Here is a 21,655-nt window from a genome sequence, read left to right on the forward strand (position 1 = left end):
CTCCCACTTGATTTTTGACAGTCTCCCACCCCTCAGCCTCCAACACCACATCCCTGAGTTTGGGGCACCATGTCCCCAAATTTGGGGCACCACGCCTCGAGTTTGGTGAGCAACGTCCCCAAATTCAGGGCACCACAGATGCTGCGGGGACAGGATGTGCCGTGCTCTGAGGTGAGATGCTCAGCACCTCAGCCCGCTTCGCCAAGAGGCCGCTCAGCTCACACTGAGCTAAAACAACCTCAGGAAGGCCACTGCTCATGGAAGCGACGGAGGCACGAGCTCTGAAGCAGCTTCCACCCCACCTCTAAGAGGTCGCAGCCCAGCTCAGCCGGAGGCCGGACCCTCCACACCATTTCCCTGCCATGAAGCCGCCAGCGAGGCCGATTTCCCCCGTCCACCCCCAGAAGACAGATGGCGACCAGCCAGGCGTGGGGGAGGTACTCACATTTGGAGTCCTGAGGCTCTGGCTTGCTCCCGGGCGGCTCAGGAGACAGTTTGGTCCCTATCCTGCTTGTGGGCTGATCCAGCTGCCCGGCGAGAGCGCTTTTCTTCGGCAGCGGCGGCGAGCCCACCTCCATGGCCACCAACTCCTCCTCCTCTGGCGCCAGAACTGCCAAGAGAAGGAGACCGACCGTCAAGCCCCTGAGCGTGGGCAGGGCGAGGAGACGCGTGCGTTTGGGTGATGCCAGGGGAGAAAAGGGTCTCCCAGCTGCACCCTGCTCCGTAACCAGACGCAAGGAGCTCTGCCCAGCTGAGCTCACAGGAGGAAACGGGTGCAGCTTCTGCAGCGACCAAGCCTCGAGCGGGACTGATGGATGCTTTCAACACACGACGCCCGCGCCACCGGGGGGCTGAGGCGCTGTGAGCCGCCAGCAGGCCTTGGGAGCACCTGGGGACGGTGACAGCTCCCCGGGGGACGGACGGAGCCGCCGGCAGCCCCGTGAGGGCTCCGAGGTGGATTTGGGGCTGCCGGGGGGCACGGTGCTGCTGCAGGGCGATGCTTCCTACACCGGGGATGGCGCCTGGGCACGGCCAAGGCTCGCCTCCCCAACTCAGGGCTCTGCCCGCGGCCCCGCAGCGGGAGGGCGAGCGCAGGCAGCCGAGAACGGGAGCGGAGCCGCCTCGGCCCGGTGACGGGAGCCGGGAGGGGCTGGTGCTGCCCGGGAAGGCCGGGCCCGGGGGGCTCGGCGGGGGCCCCGTGCGGCACAAAGCGGGGCTCGGCGGCAGCTGAGGACAAAGGAGAGCGGCGGCCGGGCGGCGGCGGCCGGCCCCAGGGCTCCCCGAGCGGGCCCGGGCCCGACGGCGAGGCTGAGGCCGGCGGCGGAGCCGGGCCCGGAGCGGCGGCGGCGGCGGGGAGGGGGTGGGGTGGGGGCCGCGGGCGGGCCTGGGCGCGGCGGTGACGGGAGGAGGGGGGCGCTCACCGGGCTCGGGCGTCGCCTCGGGCCCGGGTTCGCCTTCCCCGCCCCGGTCCCGGTCCCGGGGCCGCGGCGCCGCCGCCGCTTTTGTCACTTTGGGCGGCGAGGAGGTGGAGGCCGCCATCTTGGCTCCGGCACATGCGGGGCGGCCGCCAGGCCGCGCAGCCGAGCGCCGAGCGGGCCCGGGCCGGCCTCAGGCCGCGCCCGCCGACGGCGCCAGGGCGGGCAGGCGAGCGCCGAGCCCGCGGGGCGCCCGTGGTGGCGGCGGGAGGAGCGCCGAGAGATCGATCGGGGACGGGAGCCCCGCCAAAAAACAGGGGGACCCCCCCCCATAAAACAGAGGGGGGCCCCCCAAAAAGAGGGGGGGACTCCCCTACACACGAAGGGGACCCACACACAAAAAGGGGACCCCCCCCCACACACACACAAAGGGGGGAGCCCCCCCACAGCAGGGATCCCCACGCACAAAGGGGGACCCTCCCCACACAGCAGGGACCCTCCCCACACACCCACAAAGGGAGGACCCCCCCCCAGCAGGGGTCCCCCCCACATGAAGGGGGGACCCCCACACAAAGGAGGGGGACCCCCTACAGTGATAACCCCCCACAAACACAAAGTGGGGACCCTCTGGGCCCCCTCACCACAACTCTGCTCTCCCCCCGGGGGCCTCGCTGCCCCCACGCACAGGCCAAGGCCCGGCCCCGTGCCCCCCTCACACCGCTGCCGTTCCGGCCCCACATCCCCTCCGTCTGCCTCCCCCTTGGTAATTTGCCCCCAGTAAAAAGGGGAATTCTGACCCCCCCGGTAAAAAAAAAAAAAAAAAAAAAGTAATTTTGCCCCCCTGGTAAAAGGGGTCCAGGGCAGCCATGTCCTAAGGCACTGCCGCCCCCCTCCACAAAGGGAGTAGTACAAATAATGTGCAACCACAGGTCAAAAACTTAAGGGACAGGAAACACCAGCAAAGTCTCCCTGAAAAACAAACAAACAAAAAATACAAAAAATAAATAAATAAATAAACCATCACCAGACCAACAAGTGCCACCCCAGCCAGCTGAGAACCTCAGGTTTTAGGCAAAAACTATCCCAAAAGCACAGCAGGTGTTGGGAGAAGGGAGCCCTGGCCTGCCTGATGGGGGGAAAAATAAAAAAAATAAAAAATAAAAAATCAGTTTTCCCCTGTGGGAAAAGCTAAAGAGCTCAAAAAGCCACTTTTGCCACTGGTGGAGCTACACAGCTGAACGACAGCCAGAGGGGCCCAGAGCACCACGAATTCAGGAGCCACTTGGAGGAACGGGAGCATATAGGACAGCATGTGCAGCCGTTACCTTGCACGAGTTGGACCCAAAACCTGCAGATTTTGTCTGAAATTACACCGCAAGAAAGCACATGCTATACAGCCTGCCGTTCCCAGAGTGGAGCAAACAAAACCAAACGAAACCAAACCAAGAGGAGAGCACCCGCAAGAGCCACAGCTAAAATAAACCCAGAGCCACACGCTGGACGCTCAGTTTTTCAGCACGGGGAAGCCTTTAGAGGTTCAAATTCCCACTCATGTTTGCATCAGAAGACTTTACAAAGCACTTAAAAAGTATGGCTGTAGATTAAACACCGCCAGCTTCTGTCAGGGTAAAAAATAAAGAATTAAATAAAAACCACAGCGGGGCAGTTCCTGACATTTTAGGACGTTCCAAAGCCCACCGAAGTAAGCTGAGAGCCCCCAGAGGCTCTGGTCTTTGGGCTGTAATGACACAGGGGGTGTCGTTCGGACAGCTTTTGGGTGCTGAGGCGACACATCCCCTCTCAGAATAGGGGAGAGAAAAGCTCACAATAGCAGCCGATATCCCAATAACTCCAACACACCTGGAAAATCGGTTCTGTTCTGTTTGTTGACTCAACTTTGCCCCACAGCCTGAAAAAGCGACAATGGAAAGACCTGGCTGAGAGATTTCATGCCCTCTCCCATGGCTGTAGCCCAGTTTGTGTGAAAACGGAGCTGAAATCCAGGCTAGAAACCAGCATACGGCTTCCCTCTGCTCGATTGTGGCACTGCACACCACCAGAAATCTTCAGAGCCCAGGAGAAAAGATGGTATCGAGGGCAACAGCCCGCTTTGACCCCATGCAGGGGAAGGAGGGAAGTGAAGCAGGAGGCCAACAGGAGCTTTTCAGTAACCTGAAACTCAAGAAAGGAATCAAAAGACAGCAGAAAGTAGGTCAGGCAGCGGGTGAGCACTGAACAAGCGCATGGGGACACAAATCAGAAAGGCCAGCACAGGAGGAGAGCGTGCCCTGAGAACTGTGACGTGAGGAGGATCCTCAGAGCACATTAGCTGAGGACGGGGATATTGTCACCTCCATCCCCTCCAAACTCAACGTGACACAGCCTTGAAGGGCCAGAGGTGGCTTTGAAGTTGACCTCACTTGTATATGGGGTCAGACACAGACCTCCAGAAGGTTTTTCTAGCCTCCATTCATCTGCAATTAACATAGCCACCGTGGGACAAGCAGGACACAAGACCCTGTCCGCAAAGCTCGAGCGTTTTGATTTCTTTTCTTTCCCTTTGCAGCACAGCAACCACAATTAAGAAGAGAAAGCAATGCTCAGAATGGAAACCAGAGCTGCCGCAGGGCTGCGCCAAGGTCTTCGGGCTCAAGTCAAAGTGAAAAGGAGGAAACGAGGCTCAAAAAAGTCTACGATAAATGTCTTCTTCCAGCCTTAGCTGTGCTGGGGGAAGAAATTGTCTCTTAGGGGCTCCTCTGGGAAATGACCACGCTCATTCTCTGTGCACGAAACCCCAATGACTCATTTTAGGTTTGCAACCTGAACCGGCGCGGTTGGGTTCACGTGGAATAGATGTGTCCATCATCAGATCAGCACCACCAGAGAGGGCACAAGACCGGAAGTTTTGGAGCCTTCCCACCAGGCAGGTGAAGTTGCAGAGGATGGCAGGATGGTGGGCAAACCCAGGGCTTGTGCTCAAGAAGAGGATGGAGGATGAGCAGGGGAATTCAGATCGGTGACCCCGTGATTTGTGGCTGCTCAGACACCGCAGGTAGGGAATAAGTAGCCAGGAACAAACCACAGATAAAATAAAAGAAAAATTCCACCCCGCTCTGATTTTTATCTTCTCTTGAGCCTCTTGCTGAGGCTCAGGCTGTGCTTGTCCCTATCCCAGATCCCACAAAATCAGGATCATCTCCTGGCCTTGGCCACGCTAGTTCTCACACCCAGGATGAGAAGAGCTGGAGGGAGGAATCAAAGGAGCTGTGGGGGGCCGTGCCTACTCCAGGCTCTGAGCAGAACCCCATCACAGTCCCCACTGACACCCTTAAAATGAATTTTACAGCCCCTGACACTCACCCCCTCTCCCTTTTTCCTTGGTTGTCCCCTGGAAGGAGCCCCCTGTTCTCCACACATCCTCTAGCCCCATGTCATCCCGATTAGGGTTGGAGCCAGTGCCTGGAGAATGAGGAAGACCAGTGCCAGACCAAAGCTGGAAGAAGATCTGGAGGGGAAAAAAAAAAATCCAACCTGCTCCCAAATGGGTGGGAGTCAGAGACAACTGCAGTGCTGCACCAGATGATCGGCTCACCAGGGCAGAGATTTTGTTGGCTGAAAAGACAACTAAACCATCGAGCAGAACACTATATAAGAGTATACACAAAGAAGAGTACAAAAAGTACATAATAAATACAGAAATCCAGGATGTAGTGAGATAAGGACAGAGCCACTGTCAAGAACAGAACAAGGAGAACCAAAGTGGTATGCAAAATGCCTCTGGGCCAACGAGATGAAGGAAATTGTTCAGGTCTACTGGGAAATAACCCCAAAGGACGTCTGGCCTGGCCAGTGGTGGTAATCATCGTTTGGAGGAATTCGGTATGTTTTGTATGTTGTATTTGGAAGGAAGCGGAGAAATGCTCTCTTGGAATGATTATTTTCTCCAAGTATCTGGGAAGGGGCTGAAGGCAACTTGAGTCACAGAATGCTTGAATAGCCTGAGTCAGAAGGGACCACAAGGATCACGTCCAGTTCCTGGGCAGCCCGAGAGTTAAACCATTTGCCTCAGAGCATTGTCCGGACGCTTCCTGCACACCAGCAGGCTTGGGGCCATGACCACATCCCTGGGGAGCCTGTTCCAGTGCCCCACCACCCTGCCAGGGAAGAACTTTTTCCTAATATCCGATGTGAACCTCCCCTGATACAGCTTTAAGCCCAAAACCACCTTGCATCCTGTCACCAGATAGATCAGCATCTCCCTCTCATCTCCCAACTCAACCACCAAGTATCCTCAGCTCCTCATTCATTACGTCCTCCAGTCCTTTCACCACCTTCGTCGCCCTTCTTTGGGCACATTCTCCTATTTTTTACATCCTCCTCGTGTTGCGGAGCCCTCACACAGCACTCGAGGTGAAGCTGATGCTGAGCAGAGTGGGACAATCCCTTACGTCCCCTGGTCAGCGATGCCATGCTCAACGCACACCGGCCCGTGGCTGACCGTTTTGGCCACCTGAGCACATTGTTGGCTTGTATTGAGTCAAATATCAACACCACTGAGTTACCATCAAGCAAAATCCCCAGATCCCCGTCGGCAGGGCTGCACCCCAGCCTTGCCAGCCAACGAGCCTTACACCATCCCAGCTGCAGAATCCAGCATTTGCTCGTCAAATTTCTCACGGTTGGTGATTGCCCAGCGCTCTCATCTCTTCATCAACATGCCTTCAACAGCTCCTCCTAACTTGCATCATCTGCAAACTTCCTTGGTGTGCACTCAACGCCTGCGTCCAGCTCATTGATACAAACATTGAAGAAAATAAATAAATAAATAAACAAAAAGGCCCCAAAATCAAGCCCCGGGGAGCACCGCCAGCAACTGGCCGCCAGCCTGATGCATCGCCCCATTTAGCACAACCCTTTGAGCCCGACCCTTCAGCCAGCTCTTCACCCATCGCATCGTGTCCACATTGAGCTGGACATTTTCTCCAGAAGGGTACCGAGAGAGAGAGTCTCTAAAGCTTTGCTAAAAGCCAAGAAAAAACACATCTACTGCCTCTGTCCACCAGGTGGGCAACCTTGGCATAAAGGGACATTAAATTGGTACGGCGTGACTTTCTCTTTCTTCTTTCTCTTTATGAGCGCACGTTGGCTTTGACCGATGACTGCACTGTCTTTCAAGTGTTTTTTTCACTAATGCCCAGAGTAATTTTCTCCATAATTCTAGCAGGCACCGAAGTGAGACTGACAGGCCTGTAATTACCAGGGGATTCTCTCTTGCCCTTCTTGAAAATTGGAAACCATTTGCTAGCTTCCACCTATCACGGGGCACTGACTGATGGTCTATGCTCAGCAAAGACGCTTGGAAAACCACCTGCAGACAAAGTTCTGCGGAGAATCTGAGGAGACGTGCCACCCCAAACCTGCTGCTTGTGCCTCCAGCTACTTCATAAAAACCTGTCCGAGCCTCTGAGCCCAGCACTGCTTCGGCTGCACCAACAAAAACAAACCAGGGAAAAAACAGATCAGGAAGGGAAATTTAGGTCTAGCAGACCTTGCCTTCTGAGCCAGCAAGGGAAGCAAAGGGGAGTTAAATCTGGAAAAAGGGGGGAACAACAGAAAAGAATGGCACCAGGTCTGCAAAAGCAGCGTGGGGGACAGAACAAGGTGAGGCAGGCTACAAGGAAGGAGAGCTGCAGGACGTTTTGGGGAGGATGCAATTGCCTAATACTTCCCAACGCCTGCCAAGAAGCGCCACGTGTTCTTCGAGGCAGCTGCCAATAGGTGGGGAGCAGGAGATACACAAACAGCATCTTTAGCAAGGCGAGATGGGGTTTAAGGAGGCAGCAGCACCAGCTTGGGACACCTCTGCCCATCACGGCCTGTGTGGAAAGCCATGGATAAGCGCAGGGACCTCTCCAGAGCAGCTACCAACTGCACAAGGATGGCTGGAGACAGCTTGAGAGCCAGCAGTCCCACAGAAAAGCGTGAAAAAAACAGTTTTCAGGCTTTCAAGTTGTTCAAAAACTGAACCAGAGCAAATGCTGCAACCTACCCCTACATCACAGCCCATCCTGGGGTGGGTAAGGGCTAAAATAACCCTTCGGCTCTCCACAGCACCGAGGCAGTAACACATCTGATTTGGAGTGCAAACGCTTCGGGGAGGGTGTTCAGACCTACTGGAATCACTAATGATTGAGGGAATAAAATCACGTCTGAAAAGGGAAAGATTTGGTTTGTAGTCTACGGGAGAGCATCAAGTGTTGGTTTGGGTACCGTGGGTTCGCTTTGCAGCAGCAGGAGGGAACACAGGTGACCCCTGGGGTCCCCCAACGTCTCTCAACATCCTGTTTTTGCTCCTACCTAAACACCCAACACTCAATTCTGACCTGCCCAGCCAAGTTCAGGTTCTTGCCACAGACACAAACACCTACTTCCTCCCTTTGACTCTTGGTTTTGCTTAAAGGCTGGCTTTTTAGAGAAGCAGCCAAGTGTGCAAGACCGGCAGTAGCCACCCACCTCTCATGCTCTGCTTGCCAGGAGAGGAGCGGTTAAACCCACAGCCCTTTCCCAACACTGCTCTTTGGTTTGGCTGTGCATCCCACCCGCAAGCAGCTCTGGGAGGAGAGGCTTTGCCCCAAGAGCACCAAAACCATCCAAGGGTCTGCTCATGCGTGGCACTGCGGTGATTTGGTTACAAGAATGCAACCGTGCTCATTGAATTGCTCTCCGGGCTGCAGAAAGCAAAGCAGAGTCCTCCATCTTCGTTTCCCTTTGCACCCCTGTTAGAAACCACAAACCGCAGCCAAAACAGAAAACAGCTCACGACAACGCTCCCCAAAAAGGGGATTTTGGCACTCAGCTGTAGCACAACAGAGGGTTTCAGCCAAGAGTCTACTGCAGAGCTGCTTTCGAACATTAACAGCCCAAGATGCATCTTGCAACACAGGCAGAAACCTTTTGGCAGCTCATGCTCATCATTTGGTAGTGGTCAGGAAGGAAGCAGGTGGCAGTTTGCAGCGTGCAGGTGCTGAGCCATGAGCAATCGGCACGTCCCGGCATCGCCGCTGCCGTGAGATGGAGCCACACATCCTCTATCCCCACCAGCTTCAAACAGGCAGCGCCGCAGAGATACCGCTGACTTGGAGGGCTGCTGCTGTGCCGGCGAGATGGAAAGGCATCAATCTGCTGTCAGATGGGCTTTCATATTGTGTGCCAGAACCGTGCCAGCACAGACTTGGTTGTGCCGTCCCAAAGCATCCACACCGCAAACACGCGCCTGTCTGCATGGTAAAACTCGCTCTGAACACACATGCTATCGATCCCTGCTTCACCACCTGCCACCATAGCCTACTACCAGCCCATATCTCATTAATATTGCTTAAAAACATCTATAAATTATGTAATTAGCATAAAACACAAGCAGAGAATGTTAACGCTGAGCAGGTGCCCTTAAAGAACAGCAGTTGAGATTTTAGCACGGCCGCTAAGACCCACGAGGACACAGGGAGTTTGCTTTAGCTCTCAGCGCTCGAACATCTCACGAGTGATTTAGACAGAGGGACAGGTGGGTTCATAAACAGCCTGAAATCCTCCTGCTACAGACCCGTCACCCCCCATCTCCAACCACAATTCAATAACTGTTTGCTCAGCTGCTTTTCTGTGGCCGGAGCAAGAGTTAAATAAATATTGCAATGCGACGAGTGCTGTTTCATTCTTAAATCGGTTGCGACAGATGCTTTCAACTCGTCCTGAAAGAGCTGCTTCAGACTCAAAGCAGAACAAGGAGGGGTTCAACTCGCAGTGAGCTATCTCCACGCTCCTAGCTAAGAGACTTCACCCCCATGTCAGAGAGCGTTGTCCAAAATTCTTCAACTCCGGCAGGCTCGGTGCCGTGACATCAGCCAGCTCTCCGAATACTCTAGGGTCCCATCAGGTCCCATAGACTTATACGCATCCAGCTGAAGCAGCAAATCCCACACAAGTTTGGGGTTGGCAGAGAGTTTATCGTTTCTGTAGCCATGGTCCTCCAGCTCAGGGCACTGGGCGTCCCAGGGCCCATCATCAGTGTTATAGAGGCAAAGACGACATTGAATGTCTCTGCTTTGTCTACGTTCCCATTTGTGAGGTGACCAACCTCACTAAGTAAGGGACCAATGTTAACAGCAAAAGGAGGACCAGTGGTAGCATATTAAAAAAAAAAAAAAAAAAACAACAAAAAAAAAAAACCACTTCTTATTGTCCTGCACAGTACTGGCCAACTTCAACTCTAATTGAGCTTTGGTCGCACAAATTTTCTCCCTACAAAGTCAAACAGCATCCCTGTAGCCCTCCCATGTCACCCGACCTCACTTCCATTGGCCACATACTTTCTTTTTCTGCCAAAGCTCTGGAAAAAGATCCCTGCTCAGCCAAGCCAGCCTTCTGCCCTGCTTGCTTGACACCCAACATTTTGGGATTGCCAGTTCCTACGCTCTTAGGAAGTGCTGCTTAAATGACCAGCACCAGAGGGCTGTACCAGGCTGGTGTTTTCCAGTAATGTCTCTTGCCCCAGGAAAGCAGCAGCTTCCCCATAGGTTGGGCCAGGTAAATGTTTCGGCCATCTCAGGATCAGATTTAAATACAAAAGCTCACCCTTAGCACTGATCAGTATCTCCAAGTGATCTGCCGTGCACGCTCTGGTTGCGCAACAGGTTGCCAAGCCCGGCACGCAGTCCTAACCGGAAAGTTTTATGCTCTCTTGATTTACTCATTTTCTTCACATTTGCTCCCAAAGACATGACTTGTAAGGAAATACAGAGCGAGCAAATCCAGGAGTGCTGTTTAAAAGTGGGTTTGAACTCTTGCTCTCTGTTTTCCAAAGCTGCGAGGCTGCTTGCAGGTCACACTCATCCAAAGTGTCCGCACTGAATCTTACACAGGTTTAAAATAAGCATGCCAAAGTCAAGCTCCAGCTCCCTACTTTTACCTTTGTGGCCAGATGATTCTCAACCTGATTCCTCCCAAACACCCATGCCATGCCTCCATCCCATGCCTGACAGAGTGGGCTTTTCTCCCCTTGCCCCATCATTTTGTAGGCAAATGACACAGTGCAACCACCACGTACAAAACACCAGAGTGGGGAGCAGCATCCATTGTTTCCCTTGGGGTTTGACACCCTCTCCAGTGACTTGGCTTTAGGTTACAGTCAGCCAGCTGGCATTTCGAGGCAACTAGAGATGGGCACAGTAAGGAGTGGGAGATGTTCCCAGCCCTGTGCCAACCAACATCACATGCTGAAAAGTTGAGTGACGTTGCTTGAACCGATAAGCAAGATCATATTTCAAGACATGCTCCTTTTTTTTTTTTCTCCTCCTTCTTAAACTTAACATTGGGGATATTTGATATTAGTTGCACTATGTTAAGAATTGCATTAACCTCCTTCCCTATGAGTGGTTTGTTATGGAAAGGTGGCTGCACTCTTTCTTCACCGAGACATTTCCACATTCCATTTCTACTAAATCCTGAGCCTGAGTTTTTAAAACAGCAGCACTATCTATAATGGTTTGTGCCAGTGAATTTTGGGCACTGGCAGACCTAGCAATTGCTGAGTGATAGTTGAGGGCAGCAAGAGCATCCAGCCACTGGCAGCAGAAACCCAGCAGAGCCCTCCAAAAAGCCTCTCATTGGCATCAGCTGCTACCCTGGGCTGGGAGCTATTCATCTTCCAGCGTCTGCCATGCCAAGAAAAGAGAGCTTGGGTTTGGTTGTGTTTTTATTTGTGTTCGTTATGGTCAAGACTTGTTCCAAAGAGCGACCAGGCATGTGGAACAGTCTGGAGAGCCGGGATTACAGGCTTTTTGATATTTCAGTTAAAGACAGATACATCCCTGCAGCGAGAAGCTAACGTAGGATTGTGCTCAGCAGAACCTGAACAAGAAGCAGCTTCGAGGACTTAAAGACACTACCAGAAGTGGCAGGTATCCGTAGGTGGTAATGGAATGCCCAGAGTTACTTTTTCCTAATGTGCAAGCAAGTTTTCCGTCTTTGGAAGAATGCTGTTGCAAAGACTTTGTGCAAAGTCAGTTTTTTGGCACCTCACAGGGAAACCTGAAAGCTGTTTGGGATGGCCACTGCTCTGAAACCAATGCTCCTGTGTGAACTGTTTGGAGCTCCACTGATGGAAGGAGACCGGCTCAGACCCAAATCTAAACTTTACACTTCCCCCCGCAGTAACATACGCTTACAGAAAACGAGCAGCCGAGGGGCGAACATAGCTCCCCCTGCCCTCTGCACGGCCAAGGAGGAGGGCGGCCACGCTCTGCTCTTCACCTTCAGCTGTACTCTGCCCCGTGATCTGCCAACACGCCAACGGGATTTGCCAACAACAAATGCTCTGCGTTTCACTGATGGAAACCTCATTCTTAAACATGACAAAGCCTGAGCATCCAAGCACAGCTCCCAGGCAGGAGGCAATCCCTCCATCCACCCCTCGAGATCTTTCATCTACCATATTTCCATCTACTGCCCAAAAGCAGGATCAGACCCATCCAGCACAGCACGCGACCCATGGGGATGCATAAATCAACATCAGGTTGCACCAGCTAAACCATCCCCTGTGAACAGCCCCCCTCCAACAAGGCTCTGTTCAACAGAAAGATGCGAGGCTCCGGCTTGGTGTTATCAAAAGGGTTTCTGGCTTGCATGTGCGTTCACGGACACTCACCATCTCTGTAGGACTGCAAGGACTCATCTCCCCAGGATGGGGGGAACGGGGACAGAGGAGATCGTGGAATGCTGCACTCGGACATGGGGGTCATGCTCTTGCGGGGCACAAAGCCATGCGCCTCTCGGCTGGGGGACGAGGGCTCCGCTCCCACCGCTGCCTGCAGCATCGGGTGCTCCGACGAGTTGGCCAGCAGCTCCTTGAGGATGTTGATGGGCGAGATGGTGAGCTCCCAGTTGGTAATACCGAAGTCCCTCAGGTGGGCCCTGGCGTGGCTGGAGAGCCCCGCGCGTGTGTCAAAACCGGCCCCGCAGAACTCGCATCGCATCAGGCTGAACGTACTCGGGTCAAAGTTCGCAACTGCGGAAAGAAGGACAGACAGTCAGTGGCTAAAACCCCGGATCAGGCCTTCAAGGGGGGCGTTATTCCACCCGACACAACTGCTCCCCATCGGTTGGCGATGAGGACAGGCGGGGCAGGGAAATGCACCGTGGCCACTGCCATTCAGGCCGGCCACAGCACCATACGTACCCATCCTCAGTGGGGTTTTCTCAACCCCACCAATTAAAACAAGAAAATAGAAAGCACGGTGAATTGAATACATACTACCTTTTTTCTTCTTCTTTTGGAAGGAAAATTTTTGCTCAATAGCTTTCACTTCTTCTGCTGAGATGAAATGACGGACGTTGTAGCTCACCCCCACCCTGTTGAGGTGGCCCCGCACGTGGTTCGCCAGCCCGATACCGTTGTGAAACCTATCTGGGCAATAGGGACATTTCCTCTCCTCATTCTTCAGCATGGGCGAGTCGGAGTCCAAGAGGTCATCGAGCTCCAGAGGACCCTCCAGAGGAGAGTCCAGCAGGAGCATATCCAAAGGAAGAGGCTCTTCCATCATGAAATCCCGGGAAGGGAGCGCTGCTTTCTTCTTGAAGGGCTTCCCCCGGGGCCGCTTCATCGCCTTGGGGTGCGGGTTCACCTCCTCCACGAGGACAAGGGGTACCATCATCCGCAACTGGTGCTGCTGCTCCTCCGAGGCTATCGAAGAGTCCGTGGCTTTCAAGGTGTCTCTGAACGTCCTCTTGAGGTCCAAGGCAGCTTGAGGGATGGTGACGGGTTTGATGCCTCTGTTCTCGGTCAAGTCTGTATCTGGGGTTACAGAGATCTCCTCTTCCACGCTCCCCATGTCGTTGATCAGCATCCATTTGTGCCTAATGTCCTCCAGCCCTGTCGAGTGGCTCCTGAGACTGTCGCCTTCTGCTTCAAGGTGCCGAGCTGCTGCTTTTTTTTTCAGCTGCTGCAGAGCAAACTGCGAATAAACCTTGGCGGAGGAGAGGCTAGACAGCCCCAGGTTTTTATGTGGGGCAGCGTACGGAGCCGCTTTCCTGGCGTGAAACCCTGATGACTGGTAGTCCTTTTTACTAGCCCCATTGCTCTTGTCGAGTCTCGGGTGAGTTAGGGAAAAACCGTGAACAGCTTCGTAATGAGATGCGCTTTCTTGGTGGGGCGGAGGGAAGAGCCGGTCTGCTTTGCCAAAATAATCAGTCTCTGCAAATCGGCCTGGCCTGGCCGGGCTGTAGGCATCTCGGCTAGTTCCTGGCTGATTGGGGTCTTCCTCGTATGGCTCCGTGTCCCAGGAGAGGTGGGAGTGGGCGTATTTCATGTGCTCTTTGAGAATGTTCTCGTTGGGGGCCGGGAAGCTGCAGAGCATACAGGTGCTGAGCCCTTTGCCGCTGCCGTGAGGAGGTACCTGCACTTGCAGGGGCATGTGTTCATTTGGTTTGAAGTGTTTGTAAACGCCGTGCATGGGGCTATCCCGCATTTCTCCGCTGCCCGTGCTTCCAAAGAGATTCAGACTCTTTGCTCCTTGGTCCTTCCTCTCCTTGACGTGCATCTTGGCGTGCTGGACAAAGATCTTGGAGGAGTTTGTGCCAAAGACGCACTTGGGGCACTGCAGCCGGGCTTCCCGGCCTTCGTCTGGAAACTCGTTCAGCTTCTGGATCTCTTCAATAATTTTTTCCCTGGATTCTTGGTGGAGCCTTTTGTGCTGCTCCAGGGATGTGGGGTCTCCGAAGGCCCATCCACACTCATTGCAGCATAACTGACACTGCCCTCCCAAAGCATCTCTGTCTTGGTCCCTCCCTGGTCCACGATTATGCTGAAGCATGTGATCCATCAAATGTTCCTTCTTCTTGAAGTAAATGCTGCACTCAATACACGTGTACACCGTAGGGTCCTCCTCCGGGCCCAGCTCCTCCTTCCCCTGCTCCTCTACCAAGACGCTGCACACGTAGGGCCTCATCTCAATGTCATAGGAGCTGCAGGGAGCAGGCTCCAGAGACATCAGCGGGATCCTCTCCACTGAGTCTTCAGAATTTACCGTCCAGGACTGTTTGCCAATGGCAAGGTCCGTGCCGAGCTGAAGACCCGGCTTCTGTATCGTCCACTCAGCTGCACCGAGTGGGCTGATCTCGCCCAAATCTGAGTCGACCACCAGCCCCTTCCTGTGGGATGAGGCGCTCTCGAGGGATTTGGACTTGCCGAGGACAGGGTTTAGCGTTTTTCGGAACGCCGTCGGAGTCAGCGGAGGAGGCACTTCACGCACAGCTTGTCCCCGAAAGGGCATGTTGGTTGCTACATCCGTTGGCTTGCTTACGTCTTTGTAGTGAGGACTTGGGCTTTTGTTGGGTCTAGAAATCCAGTCGACCCTCTGGATTCCCCTCTTGCTTTTCTCTAAGTGCTCTTTGCTGAGGCCTTCAAGTTGCTTTGGTTCATTTTTAAGGTATTTCTCTTCCCCACCACTAACTGGTGCCCCCACACAAGGGCTGGGCATCTCTGCTGCCACCTTGCCAGCGTCCAGGTCCTCAGAGTCGCTCTCCAATTCCTCGGGATCCACCTGCACAGTATTTACAACCTGAGGATCCACTGTGAACACCGACTCCTTTCCGCACCGCGCGTCCTTCGAGTCCTTCAAGCCAGAGAGTCTCTCTAAAGTGCTTTCTTCTCTGCCGTCGCCTGCTCTCGTCTCCAGGGCGGAGGTGTCCCAGGCCATGCTGCTGGACACGGTCATGTTTCGCAGGTCCAAGGAGCTCCTGGCATCCGTTCTGTATAAAGCCTTCTGGAACTCTAAATGCTCTTCGTTCGTGGAGCTGCAAAATAAGTTTTGACAGTTATTAGCTGGTTAACGGGACAGCAGGAACATTTCCACCTCCAAAAGGCCCATCGTGGAACTGGGGTGTTATGGCATAACACAGGGTGGGGATTTCACGGTGACTCCCACATCACCCCGAACATTAAGGATTTAGGACAAAAAAGAGCCAAGGACTGCTCGGCCCTTCCCACCCTCCTTTGACCACATGTAGCTATAATCGGGTCTGAAACCTTCTCCTGGGCTTGCTCCAAGCTCGTTTCAGTCCTGGCTGCATCTGCTACGGTGGCTCTTCCACATTTGTGGTGGGCACAACAAACAGGAGCATCCTCCTGATAGAAACTTCAACGTCCCCATCACTACGTCCCCGATTCCTGCCCTGGGCCAGAAGTCACCTTTTCCTTGCTCCATCCCACTTTCTGCTTCTCCTTCCCTTTTTCCCTTGCTAATGCCTTGGGATGCCGCATGCTTGGGCATCTTATTGCCTTTTCACCCAACCCACCAGGGATATTTGCTCTTAGTGATGACATTTGTTACTAACAAGCCAAAGAATAGGCCACCGAGCTCTCCGAAGTTGCACAAAAACAGAGTTAAACGCCAACATGGACCATACCAAAGGTCTCTGGGACCAAAAGATGATTTGCCCCCATGGTTAAATGCAAGTCCTTCTCTCTGCAGCAGGAGTGGGAAGTGCCAACCATCATCTGTCCATCCTCCATTGCAGATACCACAAGCCATGCTAGATCGAGTGTGGCTTCCCCACACATCTTCCCCCAAAACCCTCAGCAAGGACCCCATAGCTAGCAAGATCTCAAACATGTGGAGAACAAGAGCCTCAACAGGGGCATTGGGTGGCCCCATACCACCCAACAGGGTGCTGTGGGCACCACCACCGCACCAAAGATGTGTTAGGTCCTGGAGAGGGGCCAAGCATGCCCACAGACAGTCCTGAAAGTCCTCCATGGGGGTTTGGAGGCTTCTTCCAGAAGAAAAAAGGGACACACTCAGGGCCAAGAGGCTGCAATGAAGGCACTTGATGTTCTCCAAGATGTCCCAAGGGACTGGAGACATCTGTATGGGACTAGCAGCGATGAGATGGGACCTCCAGGAGCCCCAAACCCTTCTACCAGGGTGGTGGCAGGCTCACTGGGGAAGCCAAGAGCCTCAAACAGCACCAAATCACCACATTTTGGTTTCTGAACCAGGGTCCAAACAATCCAGCCACCCCAGCCTCCCCAAAGAGCAGCCACGACTTCAAACTTCGACCGGAGCAAAAAGCCCAATGTCGGCAGAACCCCTGAGGCTCCTCCGCGTTCCCATCCCTTCCCCGAGGATGCCACTCGGCTTCCGACCTCGGCGGCCGACCTGGCACCTGGCTTCTCCCCTCCATGCAGCACCCGTGGCCACAGAAGGCCACGTCCTGGTGCCTGCCCCCTGCTAAACCATCCCTCAGGAAGAAACCTGCTGGACCGCGGAGCCCGACACCCAGAGGAGCCCAATGACTCGAGACCTCGTACAAGGAGGTGCTCCGGGCCAGCTTTAAAACACTATCTTCTGGGTCAAGTTGTGCTGCCGGGAGAACAAAGTGCCTTTGTTGGAGACGGCAGAGTTGCCAGCTCCGCTTGACTCCCGTGTTGCTTCCCTCTCTCTATCTTTTTTAAACCTCTTTATTTCCAAGAAAGCAAAGTTTAGGGGCAAACCGACTCTCCCACAACACTCTGCTCGCCCTTCCAGCTCCAATCTTTCCCTATTTTATTTTTTTTTTGAACTTGAGAGAAATTGCTGTGGACAAGAGGACGGGCTCTCTATTGTCCATGGCGTGATATCAGGGAAATGTGATTCCCATATGCGCTGTAAATCCTGCAAACATTATTAAAAATAACTCGCGAAGGAAACTGCTGGCCCAGGAAGGATCAGTCAACAGCAGATACTAAAATAAGCCCAATAAAACATGCTGGGCATTGGCTGGATTGCTAAACAGGCTAAGAGAGAGCGGTTCTCACGAGGAGGGACCCAGCCCTTTGCTCTGCACGAGCCTTGGGCTGACACCTCTAAATCTTCTTTCTCCAGCGTGCTCAGAGGTGTTTGGGACACCCCTTAAGCAGCTTGGGGACGCCCATGCAAGCACCCACCTCCCAGCACCTCCTCCCCTCACACCAGGGACAGCCCCAGCAGCACGAAGCAGAACCGAGATGCTCCGAGGGGTGATGCAGGGTGGGCAGAAACACGGTGGGCTGGTGGGACGCGGATAAATGAGACTAATCGGAGTGGTGGCATTGCTCTGTAGTGATGGGATGGTGCTGGCTGGCTCTAGAGGGACCTGGTGACACCCTTGGTGGTAGGACAAGCCTCTTTGGGGACAGCCAGGTGGATGTTTCACGGCTTTTTGTAACCGGAGTGCTGTCAGCAAGGGGAGATAGGCTCCTGGATGCTCTGCAACATCCCCTGGGCACTTACCCGAGTTCGGTCCTGTGAGCTGGGTTTGGGACAGCACCGGAGAGGGCAGGATCAGGCTCATCTGCAACAGAGAGGAAAGCTCCAAGGTCAGTGCCCAAGCGAGGCTTCTTCAGCATAATTTGCAATAAATGTGATTTTTGCGTTTAGAAAAAGAAAAGCTTTCCCAGCAGATAAACCCCCCTCTGCTCCTGCTGCCCATCCTTCCCTCCTACAGCCGGGTCCAGATTACAGGAGGATTTCCGAGCCACACTTAAGAGGGTTTAATCCCATGCGCAACTATTTGATGTATAATCAGTCCTGCAGCTAAGCAGTTTATAGGGAAGATGTGCATGCCTCTGGCCGCACTCCTGCCATCCCGGCTCACCGGAGCGATACCTGGCAGGGTTGTTTTTGTCCTCCCTGCAAAGGAAACCGAGCCCCACCAGCTCTACGTGTGGGGCTTGCAAGCCTGGTTTCTCTGGGTGCCCAGAATGGCGCTGAGCATCATCTGGGGCTTGGAGGAGCTCTGCTTTGCTCTGGCGTTGCTTGAACCTCAGGGATGGTTCCTGTGCTAAATCACACACCTCCAACCCCGCTCACAAGATGCAAGGCAAGATCGTGCTTTCGGCGGTGACAACAAGCAGGAAAATCCTCCCATTGAGCTATGTCAGGCTCAGATGCACCTAGATCAGCCCCGCAGAAGGGGGAAAGCCTTCGGTGACGTCCAAGGAAGACGCATGGATCGAACCTACCTGGCCCAGAAATCATGAGCAGCGAGAGGAGCAGGCATAAGCAAGACTCGCCGGTACGTTGCGGCTACAGAGCCGATGTTGTCCCCCTGTCACCAGGACCTACTCTGCCACGCGATGCCCAGGAGAGGGTGGCAGCTGTCCACAACTTCGGGATTACTCCTGGAGCAGCCATGGGCTCCATGGAGCTCAGGGCAGCGTGCCAGGGTCTCGCTCCTCATTGTTTTACTGCTGTGCACAGCCCAGATGCCGGCTTCCCCCCGTCCTGCTCCAGCCACGTGTCGTTGCCGCACTGCCCATCCTGGCTGTATGGAAAGCAGGGACTCACTCGTTATTGCATGGGGAGCTTGGAGAAGCCGAGGCGTAGCTGGGTGAATCCCCATCGCTTCCTCCCACGAGCCTGTGGTCTGGCCCCAAGCAAGCCAGCTTGCTCCTGGGACTAGGAACCGTCATCGGCATCTCAGGTCATGGGCTGCCCTGGGGCTCATTGGCACAGTGGAAAAGCCAGGAGAGCCACGGGGAAGAAGAGCAGGGGGTCCACAGCCCCAAACATGATGCTCACGGAGAGGAGAGAGAGCCAAGCCACTCAGCTGCCACCGTGCACCAACCGACAGCCTGAAAAGCTTTTAAATCTGAATGCAAAAGAGGAGAGGGAGAAGGAAGAGAGCTGCAAGTCCTGGCATGGGGGATGCTTTCGAAATGCACAGCCAAGGAGATGGGTTTTGCTGCAGCGGTCTACGGGCTCAGCCTGCGAGAGCCTCACCAGCCCCAACCGACCTCCGTCCCCTCCTTCACTGATGCAACCACGTGCAGAGTGCGTTTATTTTACAGATTGCTGCTGGCATGCCGTAAGTCGAGTGTGATGGCCCAGGGAATGTGGTATTCAGGCCACCGCGCTGGTTATGGAGATGGAGGAGGCAAGGCAGGACCTGCCCTGAAAGCGGAGGAGGAATGTGAAAAGCTGGGGCTGGTTTTCCATCCTCCTGACATTCCAGGTGAGGCACATCAGAGGTGAGACTTTTGACGCTGAGAATCTCTAATTTGGAGGCCTCGTCCGGAGAAGATGATGAGTTTTGAGGTCTTTCATCTGGCTGCAGAGCTAGGGCCACACATGTCACCGGGGCTATCCAACAGTAGTGTCCCCAGAGGCCAGCCTGCAGCAGGACAGCGTCCCTGGCTCCTGGGAGATCAGGGTTTTTTGGCTTCGTAGTCATTTTGGAAAAGACCATCAGGATCCAGGGCCAAGCTGCCAAGGTCACAGGGGATGAGCAGCATTCATTCAGGAAAGCCTGAGTCACCAGCTGGCCCAGTTGGGCATGCCAGGGGGAAGGGACGGGAAAACCCAATCCTCCCAAACCAGCAGATTTTAAAACACTTCCAAAAAAGAAAAAAAAAAAAACAACAATAAATCAAAAGCGATGAGGAGGAGAGGGGCAGCTGAGGGTGGAGGGGCCGATTGCCACGAAAGGATGGTGGCAGAAGTCTTCCAGGGGCTCTTTTGTTCTCCCGAGCTCCAGCATGGCTCCTATTTTTAGAAACTGTCTCCTTTAGAGGAAAACATGCAGTGATTTATCTTTCTCCTGATGAGCACGTAACTGCACTCCCTGCAAATCCTGGTTCCTTGGAAACAGCAAGAGATGAGGGAGTTTAATGTCTTGGACTTAGCAGGCTCAAATTTACCCTCTATGGTAATCCAGCAAGAGCTGCTCCTCTAACCACAGGAGCGTAGCTGCAGCTTCTCCCAGGAGAGCGGCACGGCAAATCTGAACTCAGCTTTGAGCTCACGGGACCCCCGGGAGGTCGAACACCCTCGTCCCATGCCCATGGGTCTCCCCTCCCTGTTTTTCCTCTACAGCAAGAGTTAAAGCAGCCTGGCCAGGAAACCAAGACGCTTTTCAAAAATCAAGCCATCACATGAGCTTGCAGCAATGCTGGTGGCCAAAACACACACAAAGGCCAGAGATAAGGGAAAGCCCGTGCCGTTCCCAGCACGGGAGTGGTTACACAGGGACCAGGAGCTCTCCTAGACGTGGCGGACTCGGTTCTAGACATAGTTGGCGATGGTTACTTACATAACATGTTTCAAAGGTCGTGGATTGAGAAATACCGACATCTCCTGAAGAGCCAAAAGAGCCCCGGCTCATCAAGGCCGTCACGGTCAGGGCTGATAAGCAGAGGTCAACAGCACGCTCGGGAGACGCGCTTTTGCCTAAACCTTCACCACCACCCAGGAACACACCGGGAGGCACCTCAAGGTGCTTTTACACACCACTGTCCTTCCAAATGGCAGATCCTTCCTACAGAAAGCGCCTCCAAAGGTTGTTTTCTACCAGATCCTTCTTACACAAAGGGTCTCCAAAGGTTATTTTCTACCAAGTTTTTCCTACACAAAGGGTCTCCAAAATTTATTTCCTACAGGAGCAACTCAACACTTATTTTAAGACTAATGACCATCGTGTTGTGACATCTGATTTTTTTTTTTTAAACAGCATTGCCCATCGGTAGCTCACAAAGATGTTGGTAGATCCAATGTCCGATGACGTGAATCCAACGAAGGCTCCCAACCACCAGGGACTGGAGGACCTGATGTACAAAGACGGGGAAGTTGGGTTTGTTCAGCTTCAAGATGAGAGCAGGAAGGTGCTGTCTACAGCTACTAATTGGAGGGTGTAGAGAAGACGGAGCCAAACTCCTCTTGGACATGCAGAATGAAAGGGGAAGAAAGTCACAACATGGGAAACTCTCCCCTGTGAGACTGGGATTGCCCTGGGACAGGCCTGAGACGTGGATGAGTTCCATCCCTGGAGATGCTCCAAACTCAACTGGATGGGGTTCGAGTGACTCAAACAACTTTGAAGTTGGCCATGCTTTGAGTACAGGCATGGGCTCAAAGCAAAAAGGTCTTCTGGGTGGCGGTTTCCATCAGGACTCTATTAGACCAGCTAGAAGCAGGGAGAGATTCTTCCTTCTGAAAAGTTCAACCAAAAAAATATGTTCTCCTGGAAGAATCATACTAGACACCCCTTTGGGAGCTGTGTAATAATCTAAAAGAGCATAAAGGAGTGAAGATTTAAAGAAAAAACTCTAAAACAAAAACGTACTTCCTAAACTTCCAAAGTTGTTCACCTGCAAAAAGGTCCACCCCCTGAATACAACAGAAATTTTCCCTTCACGCAATCCTCCAGGATGGGAGGGAGGATGCCTACCTGGC

General features: G+C 53.7%; 1 protein-coding gene across 4 annotated transcripts in view; it reads right to left on the reverse strand.

The window, feature by feature from the left end:
* WIZ (WIZ zinc finger) overlaps positions 1–21,655 on the reverse strand; it is a 50,118-nt gene that overhangs the window by 7,631 nt on the left and 20,832 nt on the right. For 2 of the 4 annotated variants that reach the window (XM_050716836.1, XM_035571898.2), the window contains exons 3-6: positions 17,717–17,777; positions 12,721–15,260; positions 12,115–12,474; positions 446–610 (exon numbers count right to left, since the gene is read on the reverse strand). In XM_050716836.1, the coding sequence (XP_050572793.1) occupies positions 446–610; positions 12,115–12,474; positions 12,721–15,260; positions 17,717–17,777 (3,126 nt within the window). Of the gene's footprint in view, positions 1–445; positions 611–1,421; positions 1,604–12,114; positions 12,475–12,720; positions 15,261–17,716; positions 17,778–21,655 lie in introns of those variants that run through there. The other 2 variants (XM_035571899.2, XM_035571900.2) reach the window with 2 other exon arrangements.

This window comes from Cygnus atratus, unplaced genomic scaffold (assembly GCF_013377495.2).
Source record: "Cygnus atratus isolate AKBS03 ecotype Queensland, Australia unplaced genomic scaffold, CAtr_DNAZoo_HiC_assembly HiC_scaffold_44, whole genome shotgun sequence".
In the NCBI taxonomy this organism is placed as follows: Eukaryota; Metazoa; Chordata; class Aves; order Anseriformes; family Anatidae; genus Cygnus; species Cygnus atratus.